The 21,830-nt window shown below is 35.3% G+C and overlaps 1 protein-coding gene across 9 annotated transcripts in view; it reads right to left on the reverse strand.

Annotated features, from left to right (window-relative positions):
* JMJD1C (jumonji domain containing 1C) overlaps nucleotides 1–21,830 on the reverse strand; it is a 330,739-nt gene that overhangs the window by 53,285 nt on the left and 255,624 nt on the right. For all 9 annotated transcript variants that reach the window (XM_072823247.1, XM_072823243.1, XM_072823242.1 and 6 more), the window contains one exon: nucleotides 884–989. In XM_072823247.1, coding sequence (XP_072679348.1) covers nucleotides 884–890 — 7 coding nt within the window. In that variant the 5' untranslated portion in view covers nucleotides 891–989. The remainder of the gene's footprint in view (nucleotides 1–883; nucleotides 990–21,830) is intronic.

A 21,830-nucleotide genomic window follows, 5' to 3' on the forward strand; every position in this document is an offset into this window, starting at 1 on the left:
CCATCATTTTTGGGGCTAAAAGGCAGATGGAAGTTCACGGAAATATTCTATTTCTGTGTATTTTTCATATTCTCTGTATTAAATTTTAAAGAATACTTAGCCTAAGAATTTAGTAAGTCGATGATCTGCTGCTATAAATACCTATAACAAAGCAGAAGAGCCACACCTTAGAAATTATCTCTATTAATGCTGAAATTAAATGACATGGAAGTTGAGGGTTGAGATGAACATGGGTACTTAACAACAAAATTCCTTTTTAAAAACATTCAACAAAATATCAATACTTCACATCATACTGTCCCAGTTTCAATTCAATTTCAGAAAAAGCTTAAAATATATGATTCTACTGATAGAAAAAGAAATCACTAAGAATTATATAAAACCTCATTGGTCTGAAAGTCACACATTATAGACAAATTTAGAGCTTACTAAAAAAAGGAAACAAAACTAAAACTAGTATTATGGTCATTGCTGAGAAGGGTGAGCTGAAATAGGACACTTTTATCAGATACGAACAGCATTCTTCAAAGGAAATCAATTGTGGCTTTGGGCAATCCTCTACTGCAAACAATACTTCCTTCTCCAGGAAGGACACACCTAATTGTATTCTGTAATATGGAGATTTTCCTATCAACAAAACACCTGTGTGGTTATAATTTCATGTCAGTTATTTAGCTCAAATTAGTTAATAAATTGGTGAAGTTATCAACTTTCTACTGAAATTGTGATTTTGCTATTCTTTTCCCTGGATTGGATATAACTCAAAATATTAAACTGAGTTTTTTATAAACACTGCACATAATTGAACCAAAACCAAACATGAAAAACTGCCCAGTTCCAAAAAAAAAAAAACCTTAATGCATAATAACTTCAAAATAGTTACCTTGCATAAAAATCTCCTGAACCTTTTGTTCCTTTACCCAGACTTTCACTTCTTCCTGAAGTTGCGGGTTGTCCCTGAGAACTGGGTTTAGGCTGTCTATGTCGTCCTAGAATTACAGATTAAAACAAAAGTCCATGTTATGCTGTCCTAACATTAATGTTACAAACTCTCCCTCCTATATTTTCTAAGGATTGAAGAAAATTCCTTCATCTAAATGTATGCAAAAACACAAATTCGTAAGTTATAGTTCATTAGCAATTACATATTAACAGAGCATAAGAATTAACCCATGGTAAGATTTGATCCTTGACAACGATGTCCTAAAGACAAAATGTGAAATTTACTAATGTGTTTTTTCTAACTTTAAGTGTGGCCTTAGATAAAGATATTTTTAAGGGTTTCATGATAAGAAGCAATATACAAACCAAATAGCATCAGGTCATCTAAGGTTGGTAGCAAAAGAATCAAGCAGAGTATTTTAGTGACAATGCATATACACATGGATGAATTACCCTCTCTTCCCATAATGCTTAAAATGTTCGAGTTTTAAACTACACAAGTCATTATCCACTATCTTGATTTAAATGTCAGTGAATTCAGTTCTACTCAAACTCATCTAACCAGTAACTTCACTGCTAAAATTTTTATTTTTTCAAGCCAGTGTCAAAGCATCCAGGCAATTAAAATTACATTATTGATGGTATTATCCTCATAACAGGGTGGATCTAGACACAGAAACAACCGGTTCTCTCTCCTTGGAGATGTGAATCACACAGTCACATGGTTTCCCACAATCTGTTGGTCCCCCGCTGGACTCTTTGACATTCTGTTCTCTCTCTCTCAAAGCACCTCTGCTGCTCCTGCATTTGAGATCAGCGGCAGGAGCCCTAGAGTAGAGCTGGGAAGAACAACAAAGCAGCACTGTCAATTGGCGGCCCTTATAAAAGTGGACTGGCAGATCATGGAAACCAGTGAACAGAAGGGAGCTAAGTAAAGGGAATTCTATCTGGTGAGTAAAAATAATGTGGCAATTTGGAAAAGTCAAAAAAGTGGCTGAAGAGTACAAAGAAGGACCTCTAATGATGTAAGTCATACTTCACTCTTCTACTCTAAAGTTTACCTAAATTAAGCTTTTTCTTCTTACCTCACTACTACTTTACAGGACCATTATGTATTTTGCAATAACAGTGTGGTAAAGACTCCGATACTTCATTTATGCCTAGTGAACACCAAGAGGAATAAAGGACTTCAAAGTTATCAATTATATTCCTTGGAAAATATAAAGAAATGCTATGTTACAGAAGGAAATACTTAGAGTGGAAAGTATCACACAAAAAGTAGGTAAAATCTGTTATTTGGGGGAAAAATGTGTATGACATTCTTTTTCGTAAAGAAACTTTCTAGAATCCCTTTCTCCACACCCCTTTAATAATGAATGCACTGCACACTTCGTTAACCTCTTCATCTTAGGAACAGAAAATACAATGGAAAGTTTAGACTATAAGCCTCTTGATGCACACCAGGTAACAGTCTAGTCTATGAGATGAAACACAGGAAAACATTCTATTTCCCAAGGAAAACCATTACCATTTTCAGACAACTCTGAAAGCTATCAAATTCTTTTAAAATCTCTTACTTTACCTTCCACACACAGATCCAAGTTCAACTCCTTGAAGTCAAGCAAACACAAGTCTAATCAGGCTCCTACCCTACAGTCCTTCAAACATTTACATTCTGGTTTTGTTTCTGTAGTTGTTTTGTTTCTTCTCTAGGCCAAAACCCCACTTTTATCACAACCACTCTTCTCCTATTCTAGACATTTAAGTAGCAAAAAGATGGGCATTTGTCTAGAAAACCACACAATCATGTGGGCGTCAGTGGTGACTTATACCAAGTTTGTATTTCTCCCAAGCTTTTATACTTTGAGGTGGAAGGGTTTAATTGCTATTAAAGCAGCACTGATAATACTTTGTAGACAGGTACAGGTATGCTCTATAAAACTAGTTTCCTGTATTAAATTTTACAGTTAAAAACTATTAGGGGTGCCTGGCTGCTCAGTTGGTAGAACAAGTGATGCTTGATCTTGGGGTGAGAAGTCCAGCCCCACATTGAGCATAGAGTTTACCTACAAAAAAACAAAAACAAAACCCCTATTGGAATAAAAAACTGTTCAATATTTATATTTATGTAGAAAGTTAAGATATAACTTATCTATGGGCTATATTTCCAAGATCATTAAACATATACTTCCTCAACAATGACCCATTAATTTTTCTTTTTTAAGATTTTTATTTTTAAGCAATCCCTACACCCAACATGGGCCTTGAACTCAACAACCCGGAGATTAAGAGTCACAGGCTCCTCAGAATGAGCCATCCAGGGGCCCGAACCCATTCATTTTCTACTGAGAGAAGCATACCATTAAAAATTGATAAATTCAGTGGCTCTGCTGGTTAGGCATCTGTCTTCAGCTGAAGTCGCAATCCCAGGGTCCTGGGATGAGCCATCAGCTGAGCTCCCTGCTCAGTGTGGAATGGGCTCCTCCCTTTCTCTCTGCCCCTCTCCACTACTCCTTCTCTGTCTCTAGCTCAAATAAATAAGATCTTAAAAAAAAAAAAAAAAGAAAACTGATTTGAACCTAGTTACTGAAAGGACCTTATAGAAGTTCAAATTTCTACATATCAATTTCCTCATCTATAAAGCAGTTACTAATATCTGACTCTTTTCATCTTAATGAATACATTTTCATAGTGAGACTTTTAAAAAATAACTGAAACTAGTTTTCTTAAGACATCCAATTCTGAATTATCCATGGTATTGGATGACATATATTACTAAATCAATTAAAACTCAAGAAAATTATCCCAACAAACTGTCTGGTTATGATAGTCATGTTGCTAAAGAACTTTGCTCTGTAAGTTATATGTTATTTCTTTTTTAGAAAAAAAATTATTTCAGAGAGAGCATGTGAGAAAATATGGAAGAGGGACCTAGGAAGATGGAGAGAGAGAAAATCTCAAGCAGGCTCCATGCTAAGTGGGATCCACAACCTTGAAATTGTGGACACCCAGGTGTTCCTGTAGGTTTATTTCTGGTAGTCATCATTCCCCATTTTAAAGGATTAAGTAATCAAATCTTCTAAGAATTGCTACAAGGTGGGACGCCTGGGTGGCTCAGCGATTGAGCGTCTGCCTTCAGCTCAGGGCGTGATCCCGCGGTTCCAGGACAAGTGCCGCATCGGGCTCCCTATATGGAGCCTGCTTCTCCCTCTGCCTGGGTCTCTGACTCTTTCTGTCTCTCATGAATAAAAAAAAAAAAAAAAAAAAAAAAAAAAAAAAAAAAAAAAAAATTGCTACAAGGTAGCCAAATAGGGTGAGGTTTTTTTGTTTTCTATTTATTGAACAATTTTGTGAACGTGCTAAAACTCAGATACAAGGCTACAAGGCAAACTCACAGAGGAGCGAAACTAAGGATCTGTAATTAATACAGATTATTAATATGAATATTCACTATCTTTCAGACTATGATTAACTTCAGTTGTGCTTTGAGTCAGATTTTTAAAAAATCAACTACACAGTAATTTTTCAATAATTAAGTTACCTATACACATAATTTTTATATGAAGTGAAATAATATGTATTTCTTCAATTTCCCCAAAACAAATCACCCAGACAGTGAAGCAACAGCACCCTCTGTGAATCTCTTCTCCTTCATAAATTCTATGCTATGTATTATTCTGTGAATTGTAACTTCCAGCAAATGACTAATGGGAAAAAAATCAGGTAAGCAAGATTTGCTTTACTAGAAGCTTATGTAGAAAGCACAGAAAAGCTCTAAATAATTAAGTGAAGTTTTGGACTACCTTTATTGTTCACTTGTGTGCTGTTTCTCCTTTTACAAAGATAGAAGTTAACTCTAACTGAACACTAGTGGGGCACCTTAATGTACATAAGAACAGCTAACATGATTGCTCATGTTTATTATGGCAGATACCGTGGTAGATGCTTTCTGTACAAGACAATTTTTGTAACACTTTTCTAATGCCTAAATTATTATGCCCTTTTTACATGTTATACCCAGGGAGGTGCATGGCTATATCATTAGGATGTAGATAGAGAGACCTTAGCATTTGAACCTAGTTCTATAACTCTGAGAGCTCAGGCTCCTTTCTCATTCTCCTCTGAAGTAGTTACAATGAAAAGGAATGACCTTTTTTAAAAAAGATTTTATTTATTTATTCATAAGAGACACAGAGAGAGAGGTAGAGACACAGGCAGAGGGAGAAGCAGGCTCCATGCAGAGAGCCCGATGTGGGACACGAGTTCCCTGTGGCCCTGGATCATACCATACCCTGAGAGCCAAAGGCAGGCGCTCAACCAGGTATCCCAAAAAGGAATGAATTAGATTGTTTACTATAACTGCTTTTCAAAATTTGACACATTTCTTCAAATTATATGTAAGAAGTAAAAGGCAGCAAAAGTAAAAAAACTATCTTATGAAGTCAGAATGGGTCAAAAGTGAAGAACCGAACGTCAGGTCGAAGTTATATTGCTGTAACCCCTCACATTAGTTATGTAAAATTCCATATATAGCAACCATCTAACACTTATTTAAGAGGGGAAATTTAGGATAAACTCATGCAATCTTATAATCAGACAGCATCAAAGAGAATACAATCTCTTTTGCAATATGACTTCGTCATGACCTACAAATTCTCAATTGCTTATTTCTAGGTAAACACTGCCCTAAACCACTATTTGAGAGAATAAAGTTTTTTTTTCATATGTAGAAAGAATATGAATCTTTTTTTAAAAAAGCATTTCTCAAAATATGAAAGTCAAAATCAGGTTAGAATCTGTATTCTGACAGTAAGACTATTGTACTAACCTTATTTTTTAAGCGATTCTCTACTTCATTCCAGTTCAAAAGAAAAAAATAACAATCACATTAGTATAAAAAATAAGATTACAGCATGAAGATATTCAGATATCCCTGACTAGGTTTAATGAGAGGAATATTATGACTGTTCATAATATACGTAACAAATTTTCTAAGATAATAAGGGAACTCTGTCTTACCATGACAAAGTGCTTCATACTGGTTCAACAAATATTTTCTTTATGTCACATATATTCTGTATATAACTACTGACAGAATAGCTGACAGTAGCCTGAATTAGAGAATAATATACCAGCTGTTAGGTTTCTAGATAGATGACTGAACTGACTGGCTTAGTAACTCTCAGAGATTTGCTCTGAAGTCCTACCTGATGTCTAGGATAGCACTTTCATTTTAGAATGCAAGAAGTATGACAAGACCAAGTTTCTCTCCTTTTGGACAATTTCTTTTTTTTTTTTTTAAGATTTATTTATTTATTTATGATAGAGAGAGAGAGGCAGAGACACAGGCGGAGGGAGAAGCAGGCTCAATACAGGGAGTCCGACGCGGGACTCGATCCGGGACTCCAGGATCGCACCCTGGGCCAAAGGAAGGGGCCAAACCACTGAGCCACCCAGGGATCCCTGTTTTGGACAATTTCTAATACACAATGACCTAATACATGCTTTTAATCGAATACTGATAATATGTAGCTAAGGAATGATTTTTCTCCCTGCAATAAAATCCTTGACCTTTGTGGTGACCTCTTAAATCTCATCACATTACATAAATTTCTCCATTAAAAAAAAAATCACATTTGACTGCATTTTATTAAGAGTATATAAAGTAACTACTTGTATCTTGAATGTCAGGTTAGGTAATTAAACATGCATTGCCACGCCATTTTCCCACAGTTATAATTTAAATTCATGCTTCAGCAAAACTATAAATGATTGCTTGTCCTTAGATCCCTGGGGTTGCTAGCCAACAGTTAAAAACATGAATGTTAAGTCCATGTAGGTCAAGAGTGATACCCACTGCTATCATAGCAATTCTTGTATAACTTACAGAAGAATCCACTTTGTTAGAAAGGATTTACTGGAACAAGAAACCTACTTAGTCTGAGACCACTACAAAGATCTTCAAAAAGCAGATGTCTAAACCATCTGCAGTTTAATTAAATCTACCAATGAGAGCTTCCATGTCTTTTAATGATTTAAACGAAGGGTTAAGAAAAAAGTTTGCCAACTTTTCTTACAAAGGGCCAAAGAATAAATAAGTCAGGCTTTGAGGGTCATACTAACTGCTACAGCAAGTACTCAACTCTGCTATTGTAGTACTACAAGCTGAACAATACCATAAACAATACATAAATGAAATAGCATGGCTGTGTTCTAATAATTTATTTTCATTCTATGAAATTGAATTTCACAGGATGTTCAGGTGTCATGACATATTATTCTTCTTGTGACTTTTTCTTTTTAAAAATGTAAAAGGCCTAAATGTTTTACCAGAATCTGGGGAAAAAAAAAAAAAAAGGCCTTACAGAAACAGGAGGCAGGATGGATTTGGCCCATGATGGTAGTCTGCCTACCCACGATTTAAAATAAGAACGGATAAATTACTGATACAAAGCAAGATTAGAAACTTTCAGTAGAGGCAATTTGATGGCAAATTGCAAATCTATTTCCATAAATTGCTGCATTTTATACACACACACACACACACGTGGCATGTGTATACACACACACACACACACACACATATATATTCCTATATTCATGAATATAGAAATCTATTCATGAGCAAGGGAAAATAACTCAATGACCAAATCCTTTTCGTTAATAATTAAAGAAAAAAAATACTGAGACAAATCATTTTTTAAGACTTTCACAAATAAACGAGTTTCCCTGGATATATTCCTCTACCATATTAGGCCTTCCAAATATAATAATGTATCTGGTTTTGGAGGAGAAAAATCACTCACTTTGAAAGATAAGATTTATTCTCTTAGGTGAATGAGAATTATACTTATCGAATACAAAGATTGGTACCATCCACATCTGTGAACTTTGTCGGAGGGTAAAAATAGGTACACGCATTGAAAAATGATAATTTTCCTAAAGATAGTGTTCTAATATTAATGCTATGCTTCTAAGATCTCATATCGGATTTATTAAGAACACCAGAGATTAATTTTTAAACTTCTCTACATATATAATGTTAAGATATACCTATTTAAAAACTATTTAAAAACTTTACTAATCAAAATCAATACATAATTAAGTCTTGGGTGTTACATGTTTTTATAATTCTTGGTTGATTCTGGTTAACTCAGAAGCCTTGAATTCAGACTACAATTTACACCCCCCCCTCAAAAAAAAAACCCCAAAAATATAGGGATGCCTGGGTGGCTCAGCAGTTGAGTGCTGGCCTTCCGCTTAGGGTGTGATCCTGGGGGATCGAGTCTCGCATCAGGCTCCGTGCATGGAACCTGCTTCTCTCTCTCCCTATGTCTCTGCCTCTCTCTCTCTCATGAATAAATAAATAAAATCTTTTAAATAAACAACAACAAAAAAGAATTTCTCTTTCAAAAACATAAAGATTCAAATGGCAGAAGAGAAAATGGGCTAACGTTTTCTATTATCCATACAATTCTTTCCTCATTCACATAATCAAGGAAATAATGTGATACACACTCATTCTGGCTAAATTATTTAAGTTGTGAAACTATGTGGGAAAAAATTTAATTTCTATTAACTTCTTAAGACTATTAATCAGCAAATAGTTCTGGAAATAGGACTGATGTTCAGAAAGTTTAAATGACGTTCAGATGTAGTTTTTATTGGCTAAAAAATGATTCTGTTGTATAAGGGAAAACATTTTAATATTTTATAGTTTTTAAATGTATATTTTTAAGCAATATTCTCACATTAGTTTTATTTTTATTTAGAAACAAAAATTTTAAAAGTGATAAATGGTCTTTAACTCACATTGATTCAAACAAGCCAATTTCAGTCAACAGCTTAACGAAAATTAGAACTATTTTGGCGCATTATGTTTTTTCTCTAAAAGTAACTTTTCTATAACTATTTTTATCAGACATTTTGGCCTAAAGGTAACCGATAATTTGAAGTCACTTAAGGCAATACCCAGCAGGTCAATGGGCGAATTATTTTAATTTTGTCTATGCATAAAATGAAAACACCACCATAGCTTTCTCCCACATTTTTTGTTTTCAGTTCCATCATTTTCACAGCATCATCACTTAATCATAAGAACTTAACAAAATAACAAATTATCTAATATCCAAAAGGTTCTATAAATTCTATAGGATCCTGAAGCCAAATGTCTTGTCCTTTCTATAAAATAAGAAATGTAAACACAACTGAAACTTGAGTTATATTCACAATGGTAGTTCACAGGTTTATAAGTATATGAGATATGCATTTTAAAAATCTCTAGTTAGAAGTTAAGATGGAAAAATGAATGTTTTCTTCATGAGAAGGTAATTTAATTCTGTATGGGGGAGATTATGATTATTTTTTAAAAGATTTTACTTTTTAAATTTATTTATCCATGAGACACACACAGAAAGAGGCGGAGACACAGGCGGAGGGAGAAGCAGGCTCCATGCAGGGAGCCTTATGCGGAACTCGATCCCGGACCCCAGGATCACAACCTGAGCCAAAGGCAGACGCTCGACCACTGAGCTGCCCAGGCATGCCTGTATGGGGAGATTAATCTCATTTATATGGTCTCCTAAGGAACACAGATACTGCAAACAACAAAACAAAAACAGGGGAGGGGAGAACCCAGATAGGGATGGAGATTCTCTCTCTCTCACACACACACACATTATATGAAAATAGATGGTTCTATCTATCATCTATCTATCTATCTATCTATCTATCTATCTATCTATCTATCTATCTATCTCCATCCCTATATAATAATTCTTTGTTTCTCTATATCCTCCAAAACCTAACTATATGACTCGGAAAAAGAAAACAATTAGGGGGATCCCTGGGTGGCGCAGCGGTTTGGCGCCTGCCTTTGGCCCAGGGCGCGATCCTGGAGACCCGGGATCGAATCCCACATCGGGCTCCCGGTGCATGGAGCCTGCTTCTCCCTCTGCCTGTGTCTCTGCCTCTCTCTCTCTCTCCCTCTCTCTGTGACTATCATAAAAAAAAATGTTTGAGGGGCAGTCTGGGGGGGCTCAGTTAAACGTACACTCTTGGGATCCCTGGGTGGCGCAGCGGTTTAGCGCCTGCCTTTGGGCCAGGGCGTGATCCTGGAGACCCAGGATCGAATCCCATGTCGGGCTCCCGGTGCATGGAGCCTGCTTCTCCCTCTGCCTATGTCTCTGCCTCTCTCTCTCTCTCTGTGACTATCATAAATAAATAAAAATTAAAAAAAAAAAAAAAAGAAAACAATTAGGGTTTAAAAGAAAAAGATGTTACCACATCTTGCCACATAATTGTCTCTATATACTCTTGGGAGAAATGATCAACAGTTTTCAAATACTTTTACCTGGTATTTTATGTTACATAAAAGTAATGCTATGTTATGTCTAAAACGTTTCTAGGGGATCCCTGGATGGCTTAGTGGTTTGGCGCCTGCCTTTGTCCCAGGGCATGATCCTGGAGACCCGGGATCGAGTTCCGCGTCAGGCTCCCTGCATGGAGCCTGCTTCTCCCTCTGCCTGTGTCTCTGCCTCTCTCTCTCTCTCTCTCTGTGTCTCTCATGAATAAATAAAAAATCTTTAAAAAAATAAAAAAATAAAATAAATAAAATGTTTCTAAAATATAATCGTGAATCAATTCTGGTGACTTGACTCTTTACAACACATTATATGATAAAACCTGAAGTTGATGTGATTATTATTACTAAAATTTTAAGTTTTAGGCAGAATCTTAAATTATTATTTATGAACTACTTGATTCCCTGTTTACAAATACATTAATATTTTTGAGTCAATAGTGTTGGAGACTTTATATAGCACACTAAAAAAAAAAAAAAATGCTATGCAAGACCTCAACGTACCCTAATCAGAAATAAGCTGGTATATACAATTCACTCAACCTTCATCCTTAATTTGTATTTCTTTTTTTAGAGAACAAAACTGACTTCAATGGAAATTAATCCACATTTCTAAAAAAGCAAGCTTTAGAAGCAATGACCTGTTGCAAATAGCTTGGGTGGCCTTGGGAAATTCTTGCCAAACACAATCAAAGACACTGACTAGTTGTAGAAATCAGTGAGTAAGCCAGAGGTCAGCACTGAATCCAAAAGTGGGGACTATTTTATGGATTACAAGCACATAAAACAAAAAATACTCTTGTTTTCTACTTATGAGCTTATTTTTATACTGTTCCTTCTAAAGTCTTTTTGCCATAGTCTTAACAATCTTGTCAATATATTACAACATACATTAAAATAAATCAGCCTTCTAGAATACCCCCTTTCTGACCTTGTCCTGAGTAAAATAACCTACCAATCTTTTTAAATCATTTTACTTGCATGCCTCATTTTATTTTGCTTCACAGATATTTCTTTTTTTTTAGAAATTGAAGATTTGTGGCAGCTGGGACTCGACTAAGTCTATATTGGTGCCATTTCTCCAAAAGCATTTGTTCATTTCGTGTCTATTACACTTTGGTAATTCTTACATTATTTCTAAGTTTTTCATTATTATTGTATTTGTTATGGTGATCTGTGATCAGTGATCTCTGATATCACTAGTCTGTTTTATGGCACCACGAACCACACACTCCTATATGGTAGCAAATGCAATTGATAAATGTGTATGTTCTGACAGTTCTACCAAAGCAGCCATTCTCAGTCTCATTCCTTCTCCTCTGGCCTCCCGATTTCCTAAAATACAATACTGAAATCATGCCAATTTACCCCTACCATGGCTTCTAAGGCTTCAGGTGAAAAGATGTCAATCATCCCTCACTTTAAAACCAAAGCTAGAAACGATTAAGCTTAGTGAGGAAGGCATGCCAAAAACCAAGACAGGCCAAAAGGTAGGTTTCTTATGCCCAACAGTTAATCAAGTTGTGAATGCAAAGGAAAAGTTCTTGAAGGAAATTAAAAGTGCTACTCCAAAGAACACAGGAATGGTAAGAAAGCAAAATAGATAGCAAAATGGTCTAGATAGAAGATCAAACCAGCCACAGCATTCCCTTAAACCAAAGCCTTATCCAAGGACAGGGTCCTAACTCTCCTCAATTCCATGAAGGCCGAGAGAAAGGTGAGAAAGCTGCAGAAGTAAAATCTGAAGCTAGCAGAGGTTGGTAAATAAGCTTTAAGGGAAAAAGCCATCTCTATAACATAGAACTGCAAGTGAAACAAGTGCTGATATAGAAACTGCAGCAAGTTATCTAGAAGATCTAGCTTAGATAACTAACGAAGGTGGCTACAATAAACAACAGATTTTCAATGTAGGTGAAACTGGCCTTCTACTGGAGACGCCATCTAAGAGCTTTCATAGCTAGAGAGAAGTCAACGCCTGACTTCAAAGGTTCCTAGAACAGACTGCCACTCTTGCTAGAGGCTAATGCAGCTGGTGACTTTAAATTAAAGCCAATGCTCATTTGTCATTCTGAAAATCGTAGGGTCCTTAGAAACTATGCTAAATCTACTGTGCTTATGCTCTATAAATGGAACAAAGCCTAGATGACAGCAGATCTGTTTACAACATGGTTTACTGTTATTTTAAGCCCACTGTTGAAATCTACAGCTCAGAAAAAAAGATTCCTTTCAAAATATTACTGCTCATTGATAATGCACGTGGTTATACAAGAGCTCTGATAGAGATGTACATTAATGTAGTTTTCATGCTTGCTAACACAACGTCTATCCTACAACGCATAGATCAAGGAGTAATTCAACTTTCAAGTCTTATTTAAGAAATATGCATCTTGTACGGCTATAGCTGCCATAGATAGTAATTTCTCTGATGAAGTAAATGGAAAACCTTCTGGAAAGGATTCACCACGTTAGGTGTCATTAAGAATATCTGTAATTTATGACAAGAGGTCAAAATATCAACATCCATAAGAATTTAAAAGAAGTTGACTCTAACCCTTATGGACAACTTTTAGGAGTTCAAGATTTCAGGAGAGGAAGTAACTGCAAGTGTGGTAGAAATATTAAGAGGACTAGAATTAGAAGTGGGGCCTGGAAATGGGACTGAACTGCTGCAATTTTATGATAGAACTTGAAAGGATGAGGAGTTGCTGCTTATGGATGAACAAAGAAAGTGGCTTCTTGAGATGGAATCTACTCCTGGTGAAGATGCTCTGATGAATACTGTTGACAACAAAGGATTTATAATATTACATAAATTCAGTTGATAAAGCAGCATCAGGACTTACTCCAATTGAGAGAATTTACTCCAATTTGGAAAGTTTTACTGTGGGTAAAATGCTATTCAATAGTGTTGCAGCTACAAAGAAATTAGTCATGAAACAGAGTCAATCAATATGGTAAGTCATTGTTGTCTTCTTTTAAGAAATTGCCACAGCCACCAAAAACCTTCAAATACCATTGTGCTCAGTCAGCAGCCACCAAAAAAATTACAACTGGGTGAAAGCTAACATGACAGCTAGCATTTTTTAGCAATAAAGTATTTTTTAATTAAGCTATATGTACACTGGCTTTTTTAAAAGACATAATGCTATTACACACTTAATAGACTACAGTATAGTGTAAACATAACTTTTATATGCACTGGGAAACCACAAAAATCATTTGACTCACTTTATTGCAGTATTTGGTTTATTGCAGTGGTCTGGAACTGAACCAGCAATATCTCCTATGTACGCCTATATTTACCATATATATCTCATGGCTCCTAGTTTCAGAAAAGCAATTTTATCGAGTGAATGTTAAAAAAAAAAAATACAACAACTATATGTGGCCCTCTGAAGGGTAACATAATTTACCATTACCTATAAAATCCTGTTTGTAGACTAATCCCAGAGTTTTAACAGAGAGAAGGGAGGAAGGGGGGAATGGGGGGGTAAAGAATCATCCTCAAAAATCTACCTTGAAGCTTTTTCAACTGTAAGCAACCAGTCATTATAAATCAATCCAAGTATTAGGAATCCCCCCTTGAAACCTCCATTTGGTACTATTTGTCATTACTTACTTCATTATTAACTAAAACGGAAATGGTAAAATTAATTTAAGAGTAGTATATACTGTGAGAAATTACAAAACAGTGAAAAGATTCTAAATTTTTAAAGTTTCAAGGTTTTTAAATTTCATGTATAGTTACAGTTCTTTGTTTCTCTGGTCTTAATGACTTCCCCAATTTTTTTTTTTTTTTTTTAAGATTTTATTTATTTATTCATGAGAGACAGAGAGAGAGAAAGGCAGAGACACAGACAGAGGAGAAGCAGGCTCCATGCAGGGAGCCTGACATGGGACTTGATGGGGACTCCAGGATCACATCCTGGGGCCAAAGGCAGGTGTGAAACTGCTGAGCCACCCAGGGATCCCCAGGACTTCCCAAATTTGTAGCAACTGAAATATGATAATGTGAAGCAACATTCCAATATTATTTTCATTACATATACTTCCATCACTGAATGAATTTTAAAGTTAATTTAAAAAAATATTTCCTCTGTTCAAAAATCTGGCAATTCACAATTCTGAGGAACTCAAATATCACTGTAAATGTCTTTTAAAGTGAGAGAAAGGTTCTAACTACAGTGATCTTTACTTCCACTGAACATTTTAAGTAATTTCTTTCATTAACGAATTTTGACACATTCTGATTTGCAAAACTGACTTTGGCCTGAGGGCTTTCACCAAAAATTATCAATACAAAAGAAAAAACAAAACACAACTCAGAAAAGATTGCCATAGTTTTAGCTTTTTATAGTAGAGTTAACTCCTTATAGTAATAAATGGGTATAGTTTATTTGTATAAACTAAACATACTAAACTGAGCATTATGGTTTATCTTTTTTCTGATTTTTAAATTTTTTTCTTTAGTAAACTCTACACTCAATGTGGAGCTCAAACTCACGATCCCAAGAACAAGAATTGCAGGCTCTACTGACTGCTGAGCATTCCTGTTTTTTCAAACTCTTCACAGCATAATGATAACTTATGTTATTTGTCAAATATATTTCTCTGGGTATAAGACTATAATTACTGACAAAAACATTGCTTATAAGATTAGTATTGATAAAAATAGACTAAATAAAATAGAACCAAGCTTTAGAATTCATGTCTAACCAAAGGACAAATCTCAAATAACAATAAACATGCCAGGGAAACAAAATTCATGAAAATATAAGTATTTTAACATAATTTTCTATCATATTGGTCTGAATTTATATCTGGAATTAAAATATTTCCCCAAAGAAAATCCACTTAGGTAAATGGATAAAGCTTTAAAAATACTGGGGGACCTGGGTGGCTCAACTGACTAGCTGAGCATCTGACTCTCGGTTTCAGCTCAGGTCATGATCTCAGTCACGGTCTTGAGACTGAGTTATGCTTCCAGCTCCACATCAGAGATGAGCTTTCAGATCCTCTTGCTTCCCTTACCCCTCCACCACCTCCAACTCTAAAACATGCAAAAATAGGTTCTAAATAAAATAATTCCCTCGACACATAAAGGCTTGGGCCTAGAAAGATGTGTCAAAAATGGTAGTTATGCCTCAGTGGCAGTTATGACTATTGTTATTTTTTAATAAAAATGTTTATTTATTTATTCATGAGAAACAGAGAGAGAGAGAGGCAGAAACACAGGCAGAGGGAGAAGCAGGCTCCATGCAGGGAGCCGGACATGGGACTCGATCCCGGGTCTCCAGAATCATGCCCTGGGCTGAAGGCAGCGCTAAACCACTGAGCCACCGGGGCTGCCCGCAGAGTTATGATTAAATACCACCTTCCTTCTTTAATTTTTTTTTTTTAATAAAGAGCATATGTGAATGAAATTAGAAACTAATTTCAAAGAACAAGGGGATCCCTAGGTGGCTCAGCAGTTTAGCGCCTGCCTTTGGTTCAGGGCGTGATCCTGGAGTCCTGGGAGTTGAGTCCCACATTGGGCTCCCCACATGGAACCTGCTTCTCCCTCTGCCTGTGTCTCTCTGCCTGCCTCTCATGAATAAATGAATAAAATCTTTACCAAAAAAATTACAAGAAAAAAAAAACTTAAGTGTATCTTTTCTGAAAGGTTAACTTTGGACAATTATTTGCTACGTCCCTGATGCTCTTTCATAGTCTTGAAGATGCCCCTATCTTCATATCATCTTGTTTTAAAATTTTGTCTTTTTCTTTGCCTTTACTAAGTATCTTGAGATGCTTCTCATTTATTGTTTTATTTCAATTGCCTAGAATTTATTAACCAGGTAATTGGTAAGTCAATAAAATTTTATTGGCCAAATCAGTTGATTTCGTAAAGGTATCATTTGAAGTATTTTCTTAAAAGGTAAAAATAAAATTTGATAGTTCCAAGCTGGGAAAAATAATTATCATAATTAAATAAACATTCTTTTATATGTAAAAAGTTCTTACACACCATAAGGAGTATGACCCAATTAGATATAAGGGCTAATGACAAAGAAGTATGTCCAAAAAAATATGTGAAACTCTTTCATTATTATTCAGGAATCACAAAATTTAAATGTATTCTAATATTTTGGTCGATCAGATTGTGAAAAGTTAGAAAATTTATGACACCAGGTTGGCAAGACAAATATTAAAAGCATACATAAACACTAGTTATGGGAGAGAAACTTTTCTGAAAGGTAGTTTGACTACATATCCTATTCTGAATCAAGAGGTATTTCTGTAACTTAAATTAGTTTTCAGACTTGGAAAAAATAGGTGAATGATGTTAGTGTAACACAGAAGTAATGTTGGTTCACATGTTAGTATAACACAGAAATAATGCTGTTTTTTTTTTACGCTAATACGAGTAGTTGAATGCAAAGTACAAAAATAAAGCGGAACACAGTACTAGTCACAATACTCATCCAATTAATTCCACTTTTTGTTAAAAGATTTTATTTATTCATTTATAGAGACACAGAGAGAGAGAGAGAGGCAGAGACACAGGCAGAGGGAGAAGCAGGCCCCACCCACACAGGGAGCCCGGCATGGGACTCGATCCCGGGTCTCTGGGATCACGCTCTGGACTGAAGGCGGTGCTAAACCACTGAGCCATCCAGGCTGCCCTAATTCCACTTTCTTCTCTTAGTTTTTAATGTAACCACATGCTGACTTAGACATTCATTATTGATTATACTTGCCCCAATCTTCTTTTGCTTTTGATTCCTTAACTCAGCAATCTCAATTCTTCCCTACGTATTCTTAATATCAACCAACCTTCCCCTTTTTTCTTAAAGCTACAGTACTTTATTAACTAACTTTATTAGAGGATTATTGCTCATATTCATCCTCATTAAAAATTTACATAAGCTTTAAACAATCTACACCAACACCATTTTCCCCCAAATCTGTTATTTTAGTGTGAGATTTTGTAAAACATGAGGTCATTCATACCTATGCATACATTTCTTAAGTTTTTTTTTTTTTTTTAAAGATTTTATTGATTCATGAGAGACCCACACAGAGAGAGGCAGAGACACAGGCAGAGGGAGAAGCAGGCCCCATGCAGGGAGTCCGACGTGGGACTCGATCCCGGGACTCCAGGATCCCGACCTGGGCCAAAGGCAGGCACTAAACCGCTGAGCCACCCAGGGATCCCCCTACATTTCAAATATATACTCTTCTAAAAAAATAAATAAATGAATGAATGACAAAATAACACAGGCACAATAAAGAGTCTACATGCTTTAAAACAGAAAATTTTCCAACAGTTACTAAAAATAAAAAACTTTTAAAAACAGCTACTTAAAATTTGTTACTAAAACTAGAGTTAGGGGCAGCCTGGGTGGTTCAGTGGTTTAGCGCAGCCTTCAGGCAAGGGCCTGATCCTGGAGACCCGGAATTGGGTCCCGCGTCGGGCTCCCTGCATGGAGCCTGCTTCTCCCTCTGCCTGTGTCTCTGCCTCTCTCTGTCTCTCTGTGTCTCTCATGAAGAAATGAATGAAAATCTTAAAAAAATAATAAAAAATAAATTTTAAAAAATAAAACTAGAGTTAAAGGCCTACAAAAAGAATGGGGTGTTTAATACAATTCTATTAAGTCACTGATTATACACCAAATATGGTTCAACCGAATGTCTTATAAAAACTATTCATAAAAATAAAAATCTTTAATTCTATATCTTTGATAAATACTAAGTCATAAAATTCAATTTCATGGAGCTAGAGGAAATCCCTCCCCCCCAACTGAGAGGTTGTGGTACAGAAAAACACTTTACAATTATTTGATAGTGAACATTCAGAGGACAAAAACTAACAAGAACACACAAATAAATGACTTTTTTTAAAAAAGGTTAATTTAGAAAGCACACATGTAGGAACGCCTGGGTGGCTCAGTGGTTGGGCAGCTGCCTTTGGCTCAGGTCGTGATGCTGGGATCCAGGATTGGGTCCCACACCCAGGCTCCTGTGAGAAGCCTGCTTCTCCCTCTGCCTATGTCTCTCATGAATAAATAAATAAATCTTAAAAAAAAAAAAGCACACATGTAGAATAAATATTTTGTATTCATTATAAAAACTTGATGTGGCATTTCAGATATTGTGCTCAAGAATATCTATTCTATTTTTAAAGTACTGAGCCAACACATCAATTTAAGAAAATCAATATAATGAACACAAAAACCAAACTTTCTCAGTTCCCAAGTATTCATAAAGATTACTTATTTTATGTATATTGGGCCAGCTACCCTTCACTCTTACAAAGCTCATCTCTATATAGTCACTCCTGAAAAAGCAATTTAACTCAGCAATTGGCTTTGCAACTTAATTCAAATTTAACCAAAATGAAGACAGTATGATGATAGTTACATCTGTTACCTCTCAAAACATTACTCAAGCAAAATTTAAAGACTCTGGACTATTGGCATTACCACTCTTCAATCATGCTAGATGAGTAGTATCCTTAGGTACAATGTAACTGTATACGATTTATGGGACAAATCCATTTTCAGCCTTTAAAAAATATCTACCTAAGAGTAAGCATATTTACTTGTTGAGTATAAACAATTAAAACATCTTTTATAATTGAAAGAACAGCTAGAAATGTTCATTGTAACAACTCCTTTTCTCGTTTGACATTCTCTTCATTTTACAGATGAGGAAAAATACTCAAAGATTAGGTTATTTATCCCTAATCACACAGCTGGAAGGCAAATTCAGCAATTTATCTATTATCAAGGCCCCTCTCACTTAACCTAAGTCCAATCTATTCACATGTAGAATCCAAATTTTGAATACTGTCTGCTGGGTTTCCAAAAATTTACTTATTAGTAACATGATCACAAAAAGTGAGAAACCCAATGAATCAAATTATTTTTTAATTTTAAATACAGAAAATTATTTGCTAAATCAAGATCAGTTCACAGGAATATGGTATTCTAAGATTTGGAATGGATATCATAAAGTATGATTTATCAGATATAATTTATTAAATCATCAAAAACATTTTATAATGGGATATACTCTATTAATATACATGTCCTATTACATCAAAACATAAGAAAATGACTACATCTCTTGTTTTACTTGTTCAATTATAACAATGTTAAATTAAAAAGCTAACTAAATTATTTTTATTATATTAACTAAAAGGAGTGCCTGGTTGGTTCAGTTGGTAGAGCATGTGACTTTCTATGTTTCAGGGTTGTGGGTTTGAGCCTCACACTGGGTGTAGTGATTACTTAAAAAAAAATTAAAACACCATCACCACTACCACCACCACCACCACCACCATTTATTTGGGTTTCTCTGCTAATCTCCCAGCTAAAACTGACCTTTCAAAGAAGTATCCTCTTGCATAAATTTTATGCAAACTTGCAATATTTCTGCGTTTTTAACTACAACTTGCTAAGTGTCACTGGTGTAAGGTCCTCTCAGAACTACTACAGAGCAAAAATCAGAACAATTAAGTAAAACTCTTAAAACCACTTGAAGAAAAATATTTCCTTCTAAAGCCACATGTTAATATTTTTTGATACCTTTAATAATAGTTTGAACTTTTTATGGCAGTTCAAAAGTTTGGAAGGCAATTTTTCTTTCAAGCTATTTATCAGCATGGTTTTTGCACAGTTGAGTCATCATGAGTTCAACCTACTGAGTCACCTGCTTACAGCATCTGCCAACCACAATTTACTAACTGCAGCTTCCTCAAACTTACAACTGAACAAACTCAGGAAGGCCTAGGAACTGTTTAATGTTTTCCAAAGTAGCAACTGAAAATATTCTTTCAGAACGGCCCAGTTTAAAAAAATAAAACAAAAAAACCCCAACTTCCTTGCCCTGAATGAATACTCCACCTATGGCAGTCTCACTCTACCTTGTATTCCCCTTTTCTGGGAGGAGAGGGAGTTCAACCTAAGGAGGAAATAAAATTATATACTTGCATAATATTTTTAAATAAGTATTCTACTAAAAATAATTCTTAGTACAAACTAATGCTAAGCTGGAGTATATGTATAATTTATGTATAATTGTGCCAATGACTACTCTGATTATATACAGTGAACATTCACTTTAATAAAATGCAAAGGAGGGTGGCCCTGGTGACGCAGCGGTTTAGCGCTGCCTGCAGCCCAGGGCCTGATCCTGGAGACCCCGGATCAAGTCCCATGTCAGGCTCCCTGCATGGTGCCTGCTTCTCCCTCTGCCTGTGTCTCTGCCTCTCTCTCTCTCTCTGTGTCTCTATGAATTAAAAAAAAAAAATGCAAAGGATAGAATTTCAAAATTAATACCACACCACACAATATTGGGGGCAGACTTTCACTATTTCCAACTTTTATTATTTCCAGCTATGAAAATGATAAAACTATAAACCTGAAGAACTATTGTACTATACTTCTCTTCTCAGAAATCCAGTGTAAACTGATATATTCAACAAATCTTGTAACTTGACAGACTTGGATCTGCCAAGGAGGACTTACTCTTTTATCATCTGACCCCTATTTAAGTCTACCTGTTCTCTTCATTAGCATCTAGTAAATACAAATATATGAGAAATGCATTAAGTTACTCAGAAAAAAGGAAGGAGTTAAAACTACAACTCCTAAGTATCGTAACACAAGAACATCTCAATTACCTAGTACTTTTAAGGAAGACAGTATGGCACAGTGTACTTCAGAATGATTTCCAATCAGTTTTGCTATTCCTAAAAGGGTAAGTTTAGCTCATCTAGAAATCTAATTAGAAAAGAGAACATACACTGAAATGTTTGTTAAACATTTGATATAGTCTACAAAAAAAGGAAGTTTTAAAAAGTAATTTATAGAAATAAATTGATCAAATACTAATTCTGAATGAAAATATCTAGTGTTCCTTCACTCACTAAATAACATACTAAATATAATTTAAGATTTTCATCAATACTCACGGTTATCACAAGGATTGATTATTCTGACTCAGTCATAATTATTAACTGATATATAAAGTGTTGTTGCATTTATATCAAACCAGCCCATAAAGACAAAATTTGAGTTGTAACTACTTTTTAGTTTCTTTCATATCCTCCTCTTGCGCTATTAAGTTTCCAATCTATCATCATCCCATTTTTAAAAAAATTCTCCTTTTGGCTTCTCATATGCTGTGGTAGAGGAAACCAGATTAGACAGCTTGTCGTAATTATGTTTGAAATAGTTTCTGAATGTGGGACTAAGAAGCTCCCTTATTAGTAAAATATATGAGGGAATACATTTCATTTGATAAGCTTTTGAACACCAGGTGTCTATTACTTTGCCAAGAGACTAGCAATACATTTAAGAGTTAAGGCCCTCAAGAATCTTAATGGATTCTGGAACAGGGACTAACATACAATTCACTGCAATACAGGTTAAACCAGCATTTTACGTGGGGTAGAGAGGTGAGACAGATTGTGGAGAAAGATAATCTAGTTAGGTGTATGGAAAAGGTATCACAGAAGACAAATCCGAGTTGGAACTTC

The sequence above is a fragment of the Canis lupus genome, chromosome 4 (assembly GCF_048164855.1).
Source record: "Canis lupus baileyi chromosome 4, mCanLup2.hap1, whole genome shotgun sequence".
In the NCBI taxonomy this organism is placed as follows: Eukaryota; Metazoa; Chordata; class Mammalia; order Carnivora; family Canidae; genus Canis; species Canis lupus.